We start from the raw sequence: 21,419 nt of genomic DNA on the forward strand, positions 1-21,419 counted from the left end.
CCCGATCAGCAGAGGGGGGGGGGGGGGGGGGCTCAGGTCAGGAGATGGGATTCACAAGTCTTGAAGCGTGCCTTGAGGTCATGGAGACTGAGAAAGGGAGATGTCTATCACGTCCTCTGAGACGGTACAGTGTGCCCGTCAAAATCACGGGAGGCCATTCTTCCCAGAACTTGGTTATGATTCTTTGTTTGTAAACAAAAAGCAAGCGTTATCAAAGACCCCATCATCATGACTGTAGGTTAACGTTGCCCCCAGGAGTCCTAAATAGGCTTGCTGTTCCCCGTGTGGACTTTCAAAGAGACCTTGGTGCTGTTATCCACGGTGGCTAAGAATGAGGTTCCTCCACATTTCTTTCTCAAAAAGCAGCAAATGCCTTTGGAGAATTTCGAAAGCCATTCGAATGCTGTGAAGACGCCCAAAAAGAGCCCTGCAGGATGAAGGAAACTATTGGTTTGAAGATGTTTCTTGTCAAAACACGTCTCCAAAGATCCAGTAATCGGTCATTAATATGTGGGTTGGTTCTATAAAGCTAAATTAGCTCCCTATTGTAATAAATGCCTGTTCAAATCTTATTTGCTAGGGTATTCACAAATGTCTTCTTCCATCAAGACTAAATTGTTTCCCCAAAGAATAATGGGCTTCCAATCCATTAGGGAGCAGTCAGGTTTGCCCTGGGTTATTAATGACACCATACCTAACAAAAATGGCATTGGAACAAAATGTCATAGACAGTCATTGAGTCTAGACAGCAGTGAATGAGAAGGTATTGATCGATTCCAGGTAATTTGGGCTGGACAAGGTTGAACGGCTCTCATCGATGCTCCACCCGTAGCCTTATGTTCATGACGTAATTCTTCAGCAATAATGTCACAAGCAGGAGGGGAGCTTAACACCAGTCTAGGCTAAGCTGGTTTTACTATGGAGGCACTGGGGGCAAAAGATTCATAGAATACAATTGAATTAGGAAATGTTATGGAACACGTTGTCTAAGGGGTTAGGAAAATCAGGAATCAAGTACAGTTCAATGCCACTGTACGTTAGCTAGTGGGCTGAGCTCCTCACAATGCTACAGAAAAGCTATAACTATGGACAGGGGCTAGTGCATGCTTATCATGGCCAGACTCGGAAGCGATGACAGCACTGAAGCTCCTCTATTTGGATTTCTGTAGAGCCTGTGAATCAGCGATAGGAGCCAGACAAGCGCATCAGAATCCTCCAGAACAAGTGGATCTTTCATACAGTAGCGCTTACGCGATCCTTAGAGCGCAGACAAAAGCAGAAAGTGCTACCAGCTGAAAGTACTGGCTTGGTGTGCGGTGATCACAGCGACCGCCCTGCACGGCCGTAGTTTTTGGGTTTTGTTGCCCATCACAGAGATCATTATTAATAAAGCAATAATGGGCAGTACTCAGTCACCGGAAACCCCGCCCTCTCACAATGAAGCCTTCGTTCTGTCCCACCCCCCCAGGCTAAGTGCACGTTTCATTGGCTGACTGGACGTGGCAAGACTCACCAGAAACTCAGGGGTTTCTCACTGTTTGACAGTGGCAATGCCTGCATTGTAAAAGGCACTTTATCATGCATCTCGAATGGAAGCCTGTGTACTTGTGCAAGTTTGTAATAATAATAATAATAATATTATTAATAACCACAATAATAATAATAATGTAATTGTATTTTTTGTAATTGAATGGGGCTACAATTAACAAGTTGAACCGGTGACTGTTCCTTGTGTCGTTTAGATCTAATCTGTCTTATGCTAAAGTAAAGCTCTGTGTATATGGATATTGTCTAACTCTGTGTGTTTTCACTGATGAGTTCAAGAGAGCCAGGTGCTGCAGTGCGGGGGTTAGGGTTTAATTTCATATACAGGCAGCCCCCAGGGTACTAACAAGATTTGTTCGCCAAGTCTGTCGGAAAAATAATAATACAGTATATAACAACAACAACAAGGATAGTAATAATAATAATACATTATATAACAACAAGGATAGTAATGATAATATAGTATATAACAACAACAAGGATAGTAATAATAATAATACAGTATATAACAACAACAAGGATAGTAATAATAATAATACAGTATATAATAACAAGGATAGTAATAATAATAATAATAATACATTATATAACAAGGATAGTAATAATAATACAGTATATAACAACAAGGATAGTAATAATAATACAGTATATAACAACAAAAAGAATAGTAATAATAATACATTATATAAAAACAAGGATAGTAATAATACATTATACAACAACAAGGATAGTAATAATAAAACAGAATATAACAAAAACAAGGAACGTAATAATAATACAGTATATAACAACAAGAAGGATAGTCATAATAATAATAATACATTATATAACAAGGATAGTAATAATAATACATTATATAAAAACAAGGATAGTAATAATACATTATACAACAACAAGGATAGTAATAATAAAACAGAATATAACAAAAACAAGGACCGTAATAATAATACAGTATATAACAACAAGGATAGTAATAATAATAATACAGTAATAATAAAAGTAACTATAATACAGTACTGTATTGAATGTCAAGTCGATGATCTGCTGAAGGCACGCAGTATCTCCATGAGCATCACAAGCTGTGCGTGTATTCATTACTATGAACTATTGTATATAACTGTTAAATAACTCAAATTTTACTATAATATGTTTTATGGCAAACTGTGTGTACACATGAGTTGTCCGTAAGTTGGACGTTCTATCCTGGTGACTGCCTGTATATTATTTTATACATATGGTATGTATGTTTAGAACATATAAATCAACTGAATGTCTTCAGGCAACCTGCACAAACAGAAGTGACATGCGGTGAAGAGCTCTGTACGCCCCGATGGAGAGTGCTCACATGGAAGGTCCCCGTTGGCAGATGATGTGAGAGCAGCACGCAGGAGCCGGGCCGCCTGCGTGGGTGGAGATGCTCTTTGGCTCGCGGCAGAGGATGTGCGGTGCTCTGTAGGTGGTGATACCCAACGTTGTGACCTGCCTGATCTTTTGCATGATCCCTCAGTGCATGCACTCACTCGCATCCGGGCCCGACTGTGCGGATATGTAAGCGGCAGCACCTCAAGCACTCTGCTTCCCAAACACACCAATTGCATGCTCGCGGTTACTCCGTGTTTCAATGCCAGCGACGTCATTGTTCAGTGAGAGGGATTACGGTTCCTTGTTTAGCCGCGTCTGGGAGTGCGTCTGCCTCTTGTTGGAAGCTGGCAGTGGCCTTAGGGGAGACAAAATGACGGAGTAAATTGCAGTAATTAGAAAGCTGTTTCAGATCAATGCAGGAGCCTTTTAAAAATCTGTGGTTGGTTAGCAGACTCTGCTGGCTGCATCTGTGGGATAGACAGAGGTTCTGCTGAGTGGGGTGACCTTGGGAGGATTTCCTGAGGCCATGGGCCGTGATGTAGCTGCTTAACATCCGAAGCCCGGGATACTGGGGAAACAGGGCCAAGAACCTGGATTGTGCTGGGAACATGGGGAAGCTTGAACTCACCCTTCAAAGACTGAATAAAAACACTCTGAGATAAAGTGAGGAATTACAGGAGATTCCCCTCCTATGACACCTGAGTGTGGCGTCCCTCGAAAATGGGGCTTTCCTTCCAAATGAATCCCAAATCTTTCACCTGAGCTTGAAGCTTCCTGTCAGTTTCACTGGACATCTCTGGGAATACATGCTTACAAAGGCTGTTTGTAGGTAGGATTTAGGCCATGGGGACAATTCTCATATGGTCCAAATCAGATCTGCACTGTTATTAGTCTGCTCTCTTTGGTCAGAACAGATTAGGAAATACTGGGGGAGGGGGGAGGGTGCTGGGAATTGCAGCAGTTTATTCGTTTTTTGTATTCTGACGCTTATCTTCTTCTCACTGTGACTAAGCCGGAATTACTTTTCCTCCGTCAGATTAGCCACTCGCACAGCCTGGACAGCAGGATGAATTCCCATGGTGCACTGGGAGCCTGTCATGTCTCTCTGAATGGGCATTGGGGGGGGACAGAAATGGTTTCATGAGATAATGGGAGGCAGGTTAGCAGCGGCTCTGGCCTTTGATGTCTTAAGGTCCCCTCAGAGTGTCGGAAAAGCTGTACTTTGGATGGTGCTGCCGCCCGGCTAGCAGATGCCACCTCTGCGCGTGTGATGCTGTTGCCGACACTCACTGCGGACTCTGCGGCCATGTCCACTGCTTTCTGTGCACAACCCCAGGGCCCCTCCCCAATAGTCATATACCTGCCTGGGTCACTGTCAGGTCAGGAGCGTGCTCACATCAGCGACCCTGTGTCATCCACCGCACCGGCTTCTCATCTCACTAGGGAATCTGTAACACAAGATGCGGGTGGGGGCCGCTCAGCCTTTTGTTTTTGTTGGCCAACAGTGTTACTTTAAACCTAAGTAACTTATACAGTGACTATCTATTAGGAGTAATACGGTATGACTTTTTGGCCTTTCTTAACCCTGGGACCCCAAAATGACAAAAGAGACCAATGGCACCTCATCCACTAATGCATGATCACATAAGTGAGTGGGGGGGGGGCTTTAGCATTTCTTGCTCCCCCAGAAAAAAAAAATCACTTTCACTTTTTTTGTGGACCCTCTGCTACTACCTTCCCGTCTTTCAGGGGTTCGGACCCCAGCCACATTTTGTCTGCAGGGTTTGTGTAGCTGGCAATGCAGACAGTGCAGGTTCTAGACCATTTCAACTGAGGGGGCCAGACTGGAGCCAGTTGCTCTGTTAGGGGGGCCGGATGCATTTCACCTTAATGTCCTCCATGTATTACACTGCACTGCCAGCAAGAAGCAAAAGACAATTTTGAAAACCAACAAGTTATTTATGCAATGCTTTGCAGTCACATTTTGCAGTTTTTAGAAATATGTAGCTCACTCATGTTTTGACTGCCTTGCCTCCACAAACATAATTTTTTTTCTGCCGTTAACTTCGCTTTTCACCAAATGAAGTGACTCGACGACCCAGTGCACCTGTGTTAGGAGTCTGTCAAGAAAATGTGCTTATGTTTGTGTTTCACCTGTTCCCTGTGCACAAATTTTAGCACACATATATAAATGTCAAAAAATAATAACAATAATAATAATAATACATTTATTTCAAACCCAAGTAGCATAGATATTTAGGGGGGCCACGAGGAGGCCATGAGTATGCTGTCACGGGGGCACTGGCCTCGCCTGGCGCCCCCCCAGAACCGTCCCTGAGTGCAGAGACAGAATGTGTGTATGCCGACGGCCCCGGTCTTGTTTGTGTGTCCAGATGGGCTTGACCTGTTCTGCGCATGCGGTCAGTTTGTTCTGCGTGTGCAGACGGCCTTGGTTGCATTTGTGTGTGCAGATGGCATCTTCTGCACATGTGGATGGCTTCAGTCGTACTGGTGCATTTGAACAGTCTCCTCTGCACATGGAAACAGCCTCGGTTGCCTCTCTGTGTGCGGATGGCCTCTTCCCCGCGTGCAGATGGCCTAAATCGCGTCTGCGCATATGAATGGTCTCTTCTCCACAAGCAGGCGGCCTCAGCCTCTTCTGCGCATGTGAACGGCTTCAGTTGTGTTCGTGCATGCAGACAGCTTCTTCTGCGCAAGTGGACGGCTTTGGTAGTGTTTGTGCATGCAGACAGCTTCTTCTGCGCATGTGGACGGCTTTAGTAGTGTTTGTGCTTGTAGACAGCTTCTTCTACGCATGTGGACGGCTTTGGTCCTGTTTGTGCATGCAGACAGCTTCTATTGCGCACGTGGACGGCTTTGGTAGTGTTTGTGCTTGCAGACAGCTTCTTCTGCGCAAGTGGACGGCTTTGGTCCTGTTTGTGCATGCAGACAGCTTCTCCTGCGCATGTGGATGGCTTTGGTCCTGTTTGTGCATGAAGACAGCTTCTTCTGCGCATGTGGACGGCTTTAGTAGTGTTTGTGCATGCAGACAGCTTCTTCTGCGTATGTGGACGGCTTTGGTCCTGTTTGTGCATGAAGACAGCTTCTTCTGCGCAAGTGGATGGCCTTGGTCCTGTTTGTGCATGCAGACAGCTTCTTCTGCGCAAGTGGACGGCTTTGGTCCTGTTTGTGCATGCAGACAGCTTCTCCTGCGCATGTGGAGGGCTTTGGTCCTGTTTGTGCATGCAGACAGCTTCTTCTGCGCATGTGGACGGCTTTGGTAGTGTTTGTGCATGCAGACAGCTTCTTCTGCGCATGTGGACGGCTTTGGTCCTATTTGTGCATGCAGACAGCTTCTTCTGCGCAAGTGGATGGCTTTGGTCCTGTTTGTGCATGCAGACAGCTTCTTCGGCGCATGTGGACGGCTTTGGTCCTGTTCGTGCATGCAGACAGCTTCTTCTGCGCATGTGGACGGCTTTGGTCCTGTTTGTACATGCAAACAGCTTCTATTGCGCAAGTGGACGGCTTTGGTCCTGTTTGTGCATGCAGACAACTTCTTCTGAGCAAGTGGACGGCTTTGGTCCTGTTTGTGCATGCAGACAGCTTCTTCTGCGCAAGTGGACGGCTTTGGTCCTGTTTGTGCATGCAGACAGCTTTTTCTATGCATGTGGATGGCTTTGGTCCTGTTTGTGCATGCAGACAGCTTCTTCTGCGCAAGTGGACGGCTTTGGTCTTGTTTGTGCATGCAGACAGCTTTTTCTACGCATGTGGACGGCTTTGGTCCTGTTTGTGCATGCAGACAGCTTTTTCTACGCATGTGGACGGCTTTGGTCCTGTTTGTGCATGCAGACAGCTTTTTCTACGCATGTGGACGGCTTTGGTCCTGTTTGCAGACAGCTTCTTCTGTGCGTATAGATGGCCTTCTTCTATTCATGTGGACGGCCTCTTTTGCTCATGCAGACACGCCTGCCAGCTCCATACTGTCTCCCATCAATAAAGGTCACAGGGTGAAGGTCGCGTTCGCCGTGCGTCACTCTTCCAGCTGGGGAGTTTGTGTTTCTTGCCATCTGCACCACCCCAGTCTCCCGCGTTTGCCCGTTCTCCTCCGCTACCTTCGCACACGTGCTTTCTCGTGTTCTTCCCGTTCGGCATGCAACACTGACGTTCCTGACCAAGGGCCCTATAGCGACGGGCACTTTTGGGAGTGGAAAGATGAGTGATGGCCTACACAAGGCCGCTCATTGGCGGGCAGTGGGGGAGGGGCCTAGACTGCAGATATTCCTCGTCGATGCCCAGTCACTGCGCTTCGTTGCTGTCCACAGCCCCCCACCCCGAACTCAGTGTGCGTGGGGGAGGGGCATGTAAAACAAATGAGTGGGTTACAATGATCTTTGTTCCTAGTTCCTGATGTACAAAAGACCTTCCATCAACTTTACACACACAGGAATACCTACAAGGACAACAATTTATATTAAAATGCAAGAGGGTGGACTGTAGAGGGGCTATCAATTTTATAGTAGCTCCTGCTGTGTTATTCTGTGGCTCATGAAATAACAAGACCCTCCTTTCATCTCAGAGAGCGAGGAAGACAAGCGTGCATATCCACTGGCACAGTGGACAAGCAGATAGACACACGCTCACTGGCTGACAGGTACACATAAAAAAAAAAACACTCGCACAGGAAGTGAGCTCCTTTGAGATTCTGCATGAATAACAGGTAAGTAAATAAAATGAAGATCATATGATCCAGCCCTCAACAGACACGGGGAAAAAGTGTTTTGTTCTTAATGCAGACCAGAGTCTGACCTCCATTCCCTGATACGTGACCTCTGTCAGGCGATCTGCACTTGATTAAGAAAGACCCACATTTTACAAGATAAGAACATCCATGCATACTAAAGATAGGGCTCTCTAAAGATAGGACACATTACCTGAGGACGTGAAAAAAATGCCTTTGAGTTTATAATTCATTGCACGTTTTCTAAATCTGTAAAGCCAGAGAGACATTTGCTGCCTTGACACATGTTTCCAAACTCAGCAAAACCCCTTAAATTCCACTGTTTTCATAATTAACAGAGATAGCGTGGACCTTGAAGCCCCGCTGTCAAACAAAAACCAGCTAGTTCACAACATAGTTGTCCACCCCCCAGGAAAATAGACAATCTGGACTTGACCTTGATAGGATATAGACGTTTGTTTCATTTTGAGAGAAAAAGCTCATTCTGCACAACTGACAAACACCGAATTTCAAGTCAAGAGTACAGAAAATGGAAGCCTTGAAATATTAATAGTGCAATGCTGCGCAGTGCAGTGTCATTCACACAACATAAAACTGAGATGAATCAGCATTCATGAACATTGAATTGCCACCATTTGACAAGACCAAGACATCTCTATTCAAAAATAGAACGAACATTTTGTATGCAAGAGTAAACGAAATCCCTTGATTAAATGGCAGTAAGCATATTTTAACAGATACATTGTGTACATTGTGACATATATGCTAGCTTCATCTCTTGTTTCACAGTTCGGGAAGATCGATCGTTCCTGCGTTCACTCAGCATTACGGATCAAACCTCCTTAAAAGCAGCCTAGAGTACCTGAACGCCTGTCCCTTTTGCTTGAACAATTCAAAAGTGTCCCATTTCGACGTTCTAAATGTCCCTTACTGATTACCAAAATTTATTGAGGGGGCCACCGCCACCCACCCGAAAGTCGAGCCCTTTCTGTATCGGTAAATGCATGGCCGTACACCGATTTCTAGGGTTTCTCTTTCACTGAGATATATCAGCGCAAACTCCCGCTACCATCCCTGAATCAGCGGATCAAAAACGCAGGAGACAAAATTTAGACCCCTGACCCATTTTTTTCTGCCCCGGATCCCCACCCACCGTCACCCAGGCTTACGTGCGCGAGCCTGGCACTTGGAGAGGCGCTTTTATCTTCGGCTGCCCCCGGGAGATGATTCGCCCTCTGAAAATACCAGCTTTAAACAAGTGCGCCGCATTTCTCGTTAAAAGCATATTTATCATAAGAAATGTTTCACATTTCTGCCTCTGTGCCCGCGCTTTGAATGGGACACGGAGACTGTGACCCCCCTCAGCTTACATTTCCACATGCAATTCACTTAATGTACGAAGGAAGGACATTGATGCCGCTAATTATCTAACTTGAATTAGGGTTTCTTGAAAAAAGGAATAAAGAATTTTTATCGGGATGTATGCATGTATGTTTATTTGCATGTATGTATAAATGAATAAACAAACACATAGAAAGAAAAAGAGACAATGAAGGAAAAAAAGAAAGCACAGTTGCTATGCTACTGACAGCATTTTTAAAGTGAGGAGAAAAGCTTTTCCCCCTCAAACTATATGCGTAATTGTAGGCTGGTTAATACAGTGTGGGTGTAACTCTGTCTACCGATAGCATTAAACGCCAGATCATTGACAGGATACGGCATGACTACTTAGTAATCTGGCACTGTGTATGAATATATGATGATACAAGCTCCCCGTAACCACTGCTGAACAACGTGTATCGCATTCAAAGTGCTGAAAAGGGTTAAACAGGACGGGCGTGTAGAGGTTGTACCTCAATGAGATGGAAAAGTGGTTTAACACAAATAATAAATTTATTCCATGCTGCATATTTTACTAGTAACTCCAGTAAATTTGCACTGTGCCTATCTGTGAGTGAGTCTGAAAACTCGCATTACTGAGATTTATTACTTAATGATGGCCTCATGTGTGACAGAAATGAAATATAGCCTACATTGGCGAGCCGTTAAAATATGCATTTCTATATTTTTATTATGCAATTATACCATTTATTTGTGTATGTAGGCTATAGCCAGGGGCAAGAAAATATAGGCTACAGTATTGTGCCTGTTTTACTGTTGCAGAGGAACCCAACTACAGTAAACAGCAATGCCACATTGTAAGGTCTGTACGGATCACACAGCACGCTTAATGTAAACCTGGCACAGAAAAACATAAATAGAAATGAGTGCAAATCGATAGCTCATAAATTCCTATGTTAGCCTCTTAATCTGCAGCCCCGGCATTACAAACGGAAAGGCTTTGGGGTGTGGGTGCAGTCATCACATAGGCACGCCAACCCGTTGCAGGGTTGCGGTACCATTAAAATGTGAAAACGCTCACAAGTAATACCGAAAAGCTATTAAACAAACCGGAGCGAGAGAGTCACTTCCGACTGAGAGTTTTCAGTAGGTGTATCTGGATATACAATTTTTGCTGTTCTAGGGGCTGGAAAAGCACCGATGACACATGCGCATAGAAACCCATCGAAGCCCTGGAGAGTTCGGAAAAAAAACATTAATTTCGCCTGCACAGCGTTTGAGAGCATATTTCAAGCCATTTTACCACACCATCCAAGGGAAAATGTTCGGATCCGTTTGATTCAGGCCTCGCCGAGTGAAGTCTGTCATCAAGGACTGGGGGAACTCCGTGAGCATGACCCTAATTGCCCAGCGGTTACCCATGATCCTCGGGGGGACGAAGTTCCCTAGAGACTGAGCATCGTGTTGCTTCTGTCTGGTTTTAGAGAAAAAAATTATGTGGCTCATACGATAATACCTGGGTACTTCTGTTGATTACGCTGCAATTACAAAAGAAGTGGTTGTTCACTATATTTTATTTTGTACTTAGCTCATTGATATTATACAGATCTTCATACCTTACATGAAAAGAGTTGCTGTTGGGGAACAATCCTTTTAATGAAATGGATGTAGTCAGAGGGTAGTCCTGATAGCTCACAGGTTAGGGGGGTCAGCCCCCACGCACACTCTATGTGTTTGCATGTGGAGTTTGCATGATTTTAATGTGCCGTGTGGGATTCCACCAAAAGACACTTTCATCCCACATCCAAAAATATGCAGCTAGGCTGAGTACCATCTCCGAAATGTCCACACTGTGTTTGGTGATGGCCTCTGTCCCTTTGCATTGGCTCTCTGTGACCCAATACAAGATAAGCAGTCGTAAAATGGACGGCATACAGATAATACCTAACGACACACTGCCGCTGAGGTATAACTTGTTTATCCGCCCTGTATTTGCATATCTCCGACCTGTTAACTTCTGTCAATATACTTTTGTATAGCGCCTTTGTTAACAAGCCACAGAGTGGGCGGAGTAGCATTTAGCGGAGTCATTGCAGGCAAATCAGGAGCAGTTAAAATAACAACAACCTCCCTGACACTGGGCAGTGGTGGCTCAATGGTTAGAGATGTGCACATGGCATTGAAAGATTGCTGGTTTGGATCTCTGACCAGCAAGACACCACTGAGGTACCCTGAGCATGGTACCCTCCCCAAGCACTGCTCCCCAGGTGCTGAATTAGCTGCTCCTGTTATGTCACATATGGGTTAAATACACAGGACACATTTCGTTGTTACGGTTGAACTCTTTGCTGTATGGTTTTTTACTTTTTAAGGGTGATGAGTCTTGCTCTCTATGTAGATGGTAGTCAGTTAAGCTTAACCTTAGATTTACTAGAGAGAAGTAAAAAAACTGAACTATTTGGTTAAAAAAACAGGGTTAATTACCCAACCATAAAAGAACGTGACTGAGCAGCACGTGACCGACAATCAGTAATACTCTGGGAATAGGGTCACCGTGTGTGTGTGTGTGTGTGCGTGTGTGTGTGTCTAAGAGCTGTTTGTAGCTGCCGGAGTGCGTAGCTATGGCACCGCCTTTTGTTAGGCAATGTGATATTGGTCTCTCCCCCAGGTCAGCAGTTTCACTGATAATGAAACAACCCCACACCCCACGTCAAACACCCCCCCCCCCCCCCGGGTTCCTGCACGCCTCTATAACTTTCCTCTCTCTCATACTCTACAGCTCATACAACCGCCCCATCCCCACCTTATCCCCCCCCCCCCAGCTTCTTTGTTCAGCATGCAAATCCTACCCTGGGCAGCTAGACTAGTCTTAATTATGCTAATCCGGGGAGCCACATAACGAGATCCTTAAAAATTCTGATTAATTCTGCACTGACAGCGAGTTGCGCAATTATCTGTTGAGCGAAACAAGCTCTCCGCTGAAGATTTCCCTGGTTTTTTCCAGGAACCGCTACAACTAAACAGGTCCCCCCTCCCAACTCAGATGGCAGTGTAGGTCTTTTTCTCGGGTGTCAGTTAAATATTAACCATGGGCTCTCCATTACGATGCCTGGAGACCTGTGGCCTTTCCACTCTCTGCTTGTTAAATACTGGGGCACCAGCTACCAATCAGGTGATGGCAACCAGGTGAAGCCAGTCCCTGAGAGGTGGCTTTGTGTGCTTCGGAGCAGAATCGCATGCTCTACCCCACGGCACCAAAGGCTTGTGTGCTATTCACTAATTTAATATTAAAATGAGTGAATGTGTCTATAGGGGGCAGCATGTAGTTCAGAGGGCTGAGCCTCTGTGCCTGTGATCAGAAGGTTGTTGGTTCAAGCCTGGTCTCAGTACATCTGTAGGTCCTTGAGCAAGCTCCCTGGGTACTGCAATAGGGGGCTGCCCTTCACAGCCAGCTTGCTCTCACCTACAGAGAGCAAGCTGGAGGAAGCATAAAGAGAATTTCCCCATGGAGATCAATTAAGTATCAATCATTATATTACAGATAGCATTGTGGCTTCCAGGGTTATGGATCTGATTCCTTAACCGACTCTGTGTGACTAGATTTCCTGTGTTCTCCCACAGCTCACAACCTTAAACTCCTCATACCTTGTCATGTGTCCTGAACAAGGTGTCCATGACCCGAATTAAGTAGTTATGGATCAGTGAACGGAAAACTTGACATTGATTATGCCGTGGTTAGGCATCAGTTCAAATGGAAATGCACTGCACACAGCAATTATACGAGATGTAAGGCCAATTAGCAAAAAAAACAATTATACACACTGCATACACATCTATTTGAATTAAATCTGTAAATTGGCCAATATATTATTGGAATATGAGTTAATGAACATGCTATTTTTGACTATGCTTTTATCTAAATTTACCCTCCCCCACCAATACTTACTGTTATGTCTGCTGAAAATTGTTTAAAAAAATTATTTTTTTTATTAAGAATGAAAATATTGTTATATTAAATTTGAAATTCTAACTTCTCGCCATAGCAGTGTTTTAGAAATCTCAGTAAAAGAAAATCAAATGAACAAGTAGAAGCATCAAATCCTTAGGCAAAAGCTGTTATTTACGCCTAACTGTAAACGTACCCAGTATTATAAAGTATTAACGCATCTCTTTTAGTGGCACATCAACACTTTTGATGCACAACTTCAAAATTCAACTGCATTCTCAATGAATTATTCAAAAAATTGACTGCATGTCAATTCCTTGATGCTTTTCTAACATCACAATTGAATGTCTGTCCAATGCATTAAACTTGATTTATGTCAAATATCACAAATAAAAGTCTGAATTAGAGGAATTGCACATTTTTATTACAATAAAGCACTTTTATGCAAAATTCTCCAGATCTGCAGACCTTTAGCTTCTAAAAGCAAACTAAAGGGTGTGCATTAGCGAGCACGCATACGAACACACAGTGAGACAACATCCTCTTGTCACTGACCTCTCAAATGCCATAACTTCAGAAATGCCACAGCCTTCTAAAGCAAACGTATAAAACACAGTAAAAGCTTGTTGAACTGTTGTCTTGTTCTGTAATTGAGGAGTAATGCAGTGATATATAATTAAAATTTTACAGTGATGCTAACGTGCCTCAGTGGGTAGCATTATTTGGTACCTTCTGGGGTATAGATTCTATTCAAACATCAGTTCGGTGTTTGAGGATTGTACACAACTTTTCTTTGGGTCTTCCGGCTACCCCCATCCAATCACGGCCAAAAGGGTGAAATCATTTCTCTAAAATCTCTCAAAACCCTTAGAGCCTAAGTGAATCTGCATCTTCGTCTCCGTGCCCTTGGCGTACCACCCGGTGTTTGCTCTGAGTTCTGAGTTACGCCCAACGCCTGGATAAGCAATTAATAACAATGGCTGCAAGAAATTACATTTTTAATGCTGATATAGTAATTTGTGCATTATGGAGAGTTATTAATGAAGAATTTAAATGACATTTACCCCAATGGCGCTTTGCAGTTTGGTATGTGTGTGTGTGTGGATTAGATTTATATTACTTTGTGGGGACCAAATATCTGTGAATGCAATCAAAAAAGGTAAAATGCCAATAATCTCGTGTTTTATTTGGTTACTTGTGGGTAAGGTTAGGGCTGGGTAGGGGTTACAGTTGAGTTTTCCCCAAGGAAATGAATGGAGAGTCCTCACGAGGATATAATTACAAACCTGTGTGTGTGTGTGTGTGTGTGTGTGTGTGTATGTGTGAGTGAGTGAGTGAGTGAGTGAGTGAGTGAGTGAGTGAGTGAGAGAGAGAGAGAGAGAGAGAGAGAGAGAGAGAGAGAGAGAGAGAGAGAGAGAGAGAATGTGTGCGTGTGAATTTTAAATGCGAATAACCCGAAGAAAAGGAAGAATCACCAGGCTGGCTCTATGGTATATATATGCAAGAAGGTTTTATTTTCCCCTGAGCCAAATGCCATTTTCAGGAAAAAATGAAGACAAATTTGGCACAGAACAACAGCTCCTCCTAGTGGCAAGACTGTAATAATAAAGTGGTGCTCCGGTATAGCGAGGAGCGGCAATGCACAAATCCACCCGTCCACCAAATGTTTATCCAGTAAATCCTCGCGGAAAGTTATTCGTTCAACTTCAGTTTGTATGTTTGTTATATTTTCATATTTGCAATTAGCACAATGTCCTGGCACAACCAAATAATACCTGAGAAAAATTATGATTATCATTGTCTCATGATACAGTCCTTAGTATAAAGACACCTGTTTGGCTACGTTAAAAGTACCAAAGGCTTCCATTCGTAATGGTATCCCTTTAGATATCAATGGCCCTGTTGCTCCAGGTTGTTTCCTTGTGTTTCAGTAATGCTACCCAGGAGTGAGAAAAGTCCATTTGGAGTGTACAATGGCGTCGACAAAAGATAACGGGGAATTGGTAATATTGGCAGTGTTAGAAAAACAGCTCATTTCGTTTAATGGGTCCTGTGATTTACATCATGGAGCTGAGTACATACTAAACCTATGAGGAAAATCTTCTGATGTTTTTTTTTCCAGTATAAATCATTTATGGTTTGGCGCCCTGAGTAAATGCCTCCTGAGTCTAGGGAGGCTCTTTAGTTATTTACCAGACGGCTGGGACAGGATTAATAAGAGCACCTTGATTTTACCTGCTTCACATATGCAAATTAGTAATATTTTATTAAAGATCCAGACGGAGCTTCATAAGATACTAAACACTGAAGACTATACACTAAATTTCCCCCCATCTAATTACAGTATGCATTTAGTTTAATAATTAAACTTAAGCACTTAAAAGACTGTTTTAAAAGAGTGGATGGATTCAACACTGTTTTTCTCACAAAGATGAGACATGGCCAAGCTAATATAAATGTGCCGAAAAACATAATTAGCGTGCTACAAATAACAAATAACATGTTTTTACCCTAACTAATACCCATGCTTTTTGTTTATGTTTTTTTGTTTTGATTTATAATTTTGTCTAATTCATTGACCCAAAAGCATGTTACAGTTTTATCAAATTATTCAGCTGCGTGTTTTACTTGATCGAAGGCATAGATTTGGTTAAAGACGGTAGAGATTTGTATTGAGAGAGTACCGTGTGTGTTTAGGGGTTTCGGGGCTGATTTGGTCCCTACCAACGTTGAACTTGAAACCAAACCTATGCCCTTGTACTGGGCCGATTCAGTTTGAGTACCTCCTTAAAGTAGGACACAAACCCTGGGAGCTGGGAGAGAGAAAAACGTGGACCGCCTGGGAGTCCCTGGAGACTACTTTGAAAAACGCTGTCTTGGGTAGACATGTGTGTCTTGGCCATCATGTCTACCTAATCCTCTTGTTTGCTCGCTGGCGTGGTTGATGCTCTTTAAATCTTACCTTTTACCATCAGCCTTCAGCTTCATGTACCGTCAGCAGCTATATGTAATCATTTGATAAATGTCGTACCCACGCTTATGACCGCTTTCGTGTCAGTCTGTGATTGTATTCACCACAGGCCGTGAGGTGTAAGGCAATCATATTCCAAAACGGGCTTAATTATAACCCCCCCCACATACACACACACACCAATAAATCAAAATCAGCTAATACAACCCCCCAAATAATCATGTTTTCCCCGTAATGGGTGGAGATCGCAACCCCCCGCAATGTTCCAGCCAAATTTACGCCCTTGCCTACTGTAATCCACCCCGGAACATGGATACCGCATTGTCTATCTTAACTATTTCTGCACTACACCAAGAAGACAAATAATCGTGTGCGTAATTTTTATGGGAGATATGCACGTCATTTTCTATTGGTTTGGGTATTCGTATGACCTTGAACGTTACACATCCTCCTTGTATTCAGAAATAACAGACCTATACATCATGATGATTATGTAAAATAATTTCACTTCAGAATGGCATGATCTTAAAAGTGGTCTACGTATTTGAGTATTATTTCCCTTTTAAGTATGGCAAAGTACCAAGGAAAAACTGCAAAGCATTCACTAGAATAGGGTAAATAAAAAAAAACCCGCAAATATTAGTAAACCTATTCCCTGGCTCTTATATGCGTTTAGCGACGTAACATCTATGGTGTACTACATTTATTAAAACGCATTTACGGAATTCATCACTCAGCGTGATGACTAGTGTTCTTTAAATATTGTAAATAAAGCCGAATGTTCCTATTCTGAGAGGAGTTTTTTGCCACCCCCCCCCCCCCATAAAGACTGCAAAAACTCGTAAATAGTGTAAAATTATAGCATCACAACTGCTTCCTACAAAACATACAGATTTTTTTTTGGTTGTTGTATTAATTGTTCAATGACGGTAAGATTTTTGAAATGTTGATTTACTAATTACTTCGCATGATTTGTATTTCTTAGTGTTTTTGCGGTTACTTTTATTGTTATTGATCAAAAATAAAGTTGTTTAGAATGTTTAACTATGATTAAATTTATTTGGTGACTGCGTTAATTGTTCGATGACTAAAAATGTTTGGAATGTTGATTTCCTAATTACTGCACATCATTTGTATTTATTGTAGTGTTGTTACTGTTATTTTTATTGTTTTGGATTAAAAACAGTTATTAAGAAAGTTATTCAAATTTTTTCTATTTATAAGATAATGAATATCTCAGAGTACTTTCCTATTCTAGGAATTCTTCCTTATGACCCACCTCAAAATGATTTCTACAGCATCAGCAAGGGAGAAATATCAGTAACTGGTTAAAGTTCGTTGTCTGTAGGATTTTCCAAACCAGAGTTAGATGAGGGGCATTCTGTGGTAGAGTGGCCTGCTATAGAATCCCTCCCCGCCCCCCAAGATTTTTTTTCCTTACGGCCCAGTTCAAAATAATGAAGAACTTTTTAGTCCTCACGGTGCACAGTTGGTATCTGTATTTTAGGCAGCATACGAAGGGAGGGGTGACGTCATGGCCGGACAACTTGCAATGTAACTTCTAATCTGTGCTGTATGAACGGTGTTTACAGTGATTACTTTAAAATTTACTTCACTTACTTTTGGTGTGTGGTTCGATGTCATCATTTCCATGTGCGACAGTACCGAGTATGACGCTAATCTCCGCATTATAGGTATGAAAAAAGACAGAATAGGAAAAAATATTGAGGCAGAATGAATTCAACAAAGTGTCAAAAATATTATTCAAGTAAATGAATCGCTTCTTGTGACCTTAGGCGACTGTATTAACGAGCGTTGTCGAAAAGAAAAGCACTTCTGTTATGTTTTGCCTCTGTATACAAGAAAACAGCGGACTACTGAATATATTATTGGGTGCTCAAATTAGGTACCAATTTTAAGTAAACGCCGGCACATACACGCACACTACTAACATACAGCCGGTCTCTCTCGCTGTAAATGGGACAACAACATAGATCCCGGTTGCAACAGATATCCTATTGTTGCATCGCGAATGAAAAAGTAGTAACTGTCACAACTGCAATGTTTTAAAGGAGGTTGTTAATCATAGCTTAAGGTTGAATTGTAAAATACCATAATAAATAAGTAATATGAGGTTTTTAGTCTGCTAAATGTAAGAAAATGAAGTTACCGCGCAGGAAAAGCGAAGCGAGATTGCTTTTTGAAATGCAATTAAAAATATCGCTATACTAAGAACCTATCTGGGACCTTACTAGCAGTAAAACAGCGTAAAAGAAACACAAATGATCAAAGGATGTTGTATATATTCAGTGATCTGGAAGCATGTTCAAAAAGAACAAGAACTGCATAAACCTTAAAACAAAAGGCGTAAAATTATAAACATATGTTTACATATGAAGACATCCCAGAATGCCGTTCACCAACCTATGACACCGGAAATATATTCTCGGAAAGCGTGATGAAACACGGAAGTTACTGCAGCAGCCGCATGAATACTGCAAGCTGTGCAAGGAAATGGTTCATTTATTAACGTTAATTACTGCTATTTCGTCCGTGTTTTAAGTGATACTAATATATATTAAGTTGGTGCTGTGATTAATCAATTCAGGAGGCTTTACAGTGTTTTTAAGATAGATGTCTAACACTCTCTTCTGATAAGTCTGTTAAGCAAGGTCACTTAGGACCACCGAGGATAAAAAATCTCAGTTGATCGATTTGCATAAAACTCTTATAAAGGTAGAAGTTTGGAGCAATGGCGGGATTAATCAACTTTGAAGATGAAAATGAAGTTAAAGAGTTCTTGGATAACTTGGGGATGGAGTACAATTATCAGTGTTACCGTGAGAAGAGTCCTGAAGGTAAGACGCTGTCCTTGGTTATTGGTTTGGTGTCTTACTTGCCATCTGTTTTTGTGGTGCTACTGGATATACGTCTTATTATCTTCCGGATATTTAATGCCTTCTTTCTTGCTCCGTGCAGGATGCCAGCGGCTGGCTGATTACTTAGAAGGGATAAAGAAAAATTTCGAGGCGACAGCTCAGGTACTCAAACACAACTGCGAAGTCAACAGTCACAGCGAAAGCTGCTATAAGCTGGGCGCGTACCACGTGACCGGCAAAGGTAAATGTGCGTTATACGGTATTAACTGAACGAAACTATGGATGACAATGTCGTTTTTTGTCATTAATAAAAGTACAGCTTTTCTATGATTAATTAGTAATATTCATATTCGAAAAATCTGATAAAACAGGTACCCTTGTGAGCAACTTTAGGAAATAGGCTTCATCATAGCTTTGAATCTTGTGTCATTTTCTCTACAGCCATGGGTAGTTGTTTATCAGAGCCTTCACACCCTGGGTTTTCCATTTCCAGTGGCTTTCCACCAACATCCACAATCTGTGATATATTTGCTGTGTACCTAAGGATCATGTTACAGTACTAACTGTAAGTACTCTGAAACTTCAAACAGGTGGTGTTGCTGAATGCCTCAAGAAAGCCTACTCCTGTTTCACGCGAGCGTGCGATCTAGGGGGGAAGAACTCAGTGAATGCGTGCCACAATGTGGCCCTGCTGGTACATGACGGGCGTGCCCTTGAAGGCACCACAGATACTGGTGTGGCCCGGCAGTATTACGAGAAGGCGTGTGCAGGGGGCTTTGCCCCCAGCTGTTTCAATCTGAGCACACTGTACATACAGGGTGCCCCGGGCATCTCCAAGGACATGACACAGGCCCTGAGGTATGCGCTGCAGGCCTGCCAGTTGGGCCACGTGTGGGGCTGCGCCAACGCCAGCCGCATGTACAAGCTGGGCGACGGCACTGCGCCTGATCATCAGAAGGCAGAGGAGCTGAAGAACCGTGCCAAGGAACTACATGGCCAGAAGCAGCAGCGCCAGCTGGCTTTCGGACAGTAAAAGAGGACCGTGCTTCCTGTCAGAGCTCTGACTTGTGACGTTAATGCTCCTGGTGAAATCTTATGTCAGCCATATTTTTGTGGCATATTTACGTGTGCGTGGCAGAAGAAATGTGTTCAGTGACTTATTCCGTCTTCCTGAGGCTACCGGCAACGAACAAGTTGTACTTTAATAAAAAATTCCTGGAAATTCATTTTATTTTTAATTTATAATAAATTATATAATATAATTTTTATTAGTATTTTTATTATAGGTTTCGTTTATGGAATTTACAAAAGGTTTATTTTAATAAATTATAAGTAGACTACATTGGTCGACCATTTGTTTTCTTTTTGGCACATGAATCAAAAAAAGGTGAATCTGACAATGTTTTTTGTGTTGAATTCAAATAGCTAATTGGAATTTCCTTATCACAAGGTGACAAAGTTTGTGCTATACATATATTTACAGTATATGTGCATTGTGGGACTGACTCATCAAGGCTTTAGTGTTTGTTTTTCTACTGTACATGGCATCAGGAGCATCTCTTTTAAGGGCCCAGCAGAAGTCAGCCAGCATACTGGCACTCCCATTGCCTTGATATTGTTTTTCCATATCAGAAATGTCCTGATGACAAGCCTGAATATGTTATAGCCTGTAAACTCCGGAAAAACGGACTTACAGTACTTTGCACCATTCTGTAAAGTCTTAAAAATGTTCACAAATACAAATATTTCTTAAATCCATGCCCTCTTAATCGGGAATACCATAAATATAGCCTAAATTGACGTCTCCCAAAAACTATTGGTAATAGTAAAATTCCGAGTACGCTTCTGAAATCCATATAAAAAAGGTAGACACCTAGTTCTGTGACAATGTTTGTTGACGAGTGATACAGATTAATGTGTCCGTTGTAGTGCTATGTTCGTAGGTAGGGCAATCCTCCTATCTAATCACAAGAGGGCAGAAGAGAATAATATTAAGATTAACCGCATAAAGCTTCAGGACGGACGAACATACATATACTGTACTGCCAGCCAAACAGGGTACATAAACGGTACAGATAGTGCAAAGTAAACGTAGTGCAAAAATTTCAAAAGTACACAGTACACAAAAGGCCTAAATGAAATATTTTGAAAATGAGAATGTGATAATAAAAACAAACATTTAATCATAATCAGAAAAACGTTATTGATCCTGGAGGGAAATTGCTTCTGTTAAAACTGCACAGATAGACTGAGACACAGTAGACAGGATGGACACAACAGAAATTCAAAGCTAATATATCACAGACAAAAATATCACATAAAACAAATGAACATATTAAAAAACTTAAAGTCACATAATCTACCATATAAACTCACCAGAGGAGAAGTTAACTGTTTTCAACGTAGTGACAAGATATAATTATTGCGCAAATTATTAGCAGCAGACCAGGCATTGCACATTACATTTGTATATAACGGATGACCTAATTATTAGTTATTGTACCAATATTTAGTCGCAGATATTTACAGCATTTAGTGGACTCTCTCAGCCAGAGCGACTTGCATTTTTCCAAATTCAGGGACAGTCCCCCTGGAGCAAGTTGAGGCTAAGTGTCTTGCTCAGGGACTCATGATGGT

The 21,419-nt window shown here is 42.4% G+C and overlaps 1 protein-coding gene and 1 long non-coding RNA gene across 2 annotated transcripts; one reads left to right on the top strand and one right to left on the bottom strand.

The window, feature by feature from the left end:
- Positions 1 to 1,841: 1,841 nt before the first annotated feature.
- On the bottom strand, positions 1,842 to 18,884 carry LOC125717009 (uncharacterized). Its single transcript, XR_007384455.1, has 3 exons — positions 18,743 to 18,884; positions 4,268 to 4,355; positions 1,842 to 3,262 (listed from the first exon to the last, which is right to left on the bottom strand). It is a non-coding gene; the product is annotated as an uncharacterized LOC125717009 (long non-coding RNA).
- LOC125717008 (cytochrome c oxidase assembly factor 7) lies at positions 18,329 to 20,124 on the top strand. The gene is made up of 3 exons (XM_048989914.1): positions 18,329 to 18,761; positions 18,883 to 19,023; positions 19,373 to 20,124. Exons 1-3 carry the CDS (start codon positions 18,656 to 18,658, stop codon positions 19,813 to 19,815), a joined length of 690 nt encoding a protein of 229 aa, XP_048845871.1. The 5' UTR covers positions 18,329 to 18,655; the 3' UTR covers positions 19,816 to 20,124.
- The last annotated feature ends 1,295 nt before the right edge of the window (positions 20,125 to 21,419 follow it).

The sequence above is a fragment of the Brienomyrus brachyistius genome, chromosome 21 (genome assembly GCF_023856365.1).
Source record: "Brienomyrus brachyistius isolate T26 chromosome 21, BBRACH_0.4, whole genome shotgun sequence".
NCBI lineage: Eukaryota > Metazoa > Chordata > Actinopteri > Osteoglossiformes > Mormyridae > Brienomyrus > Brienomyrus brachyistius.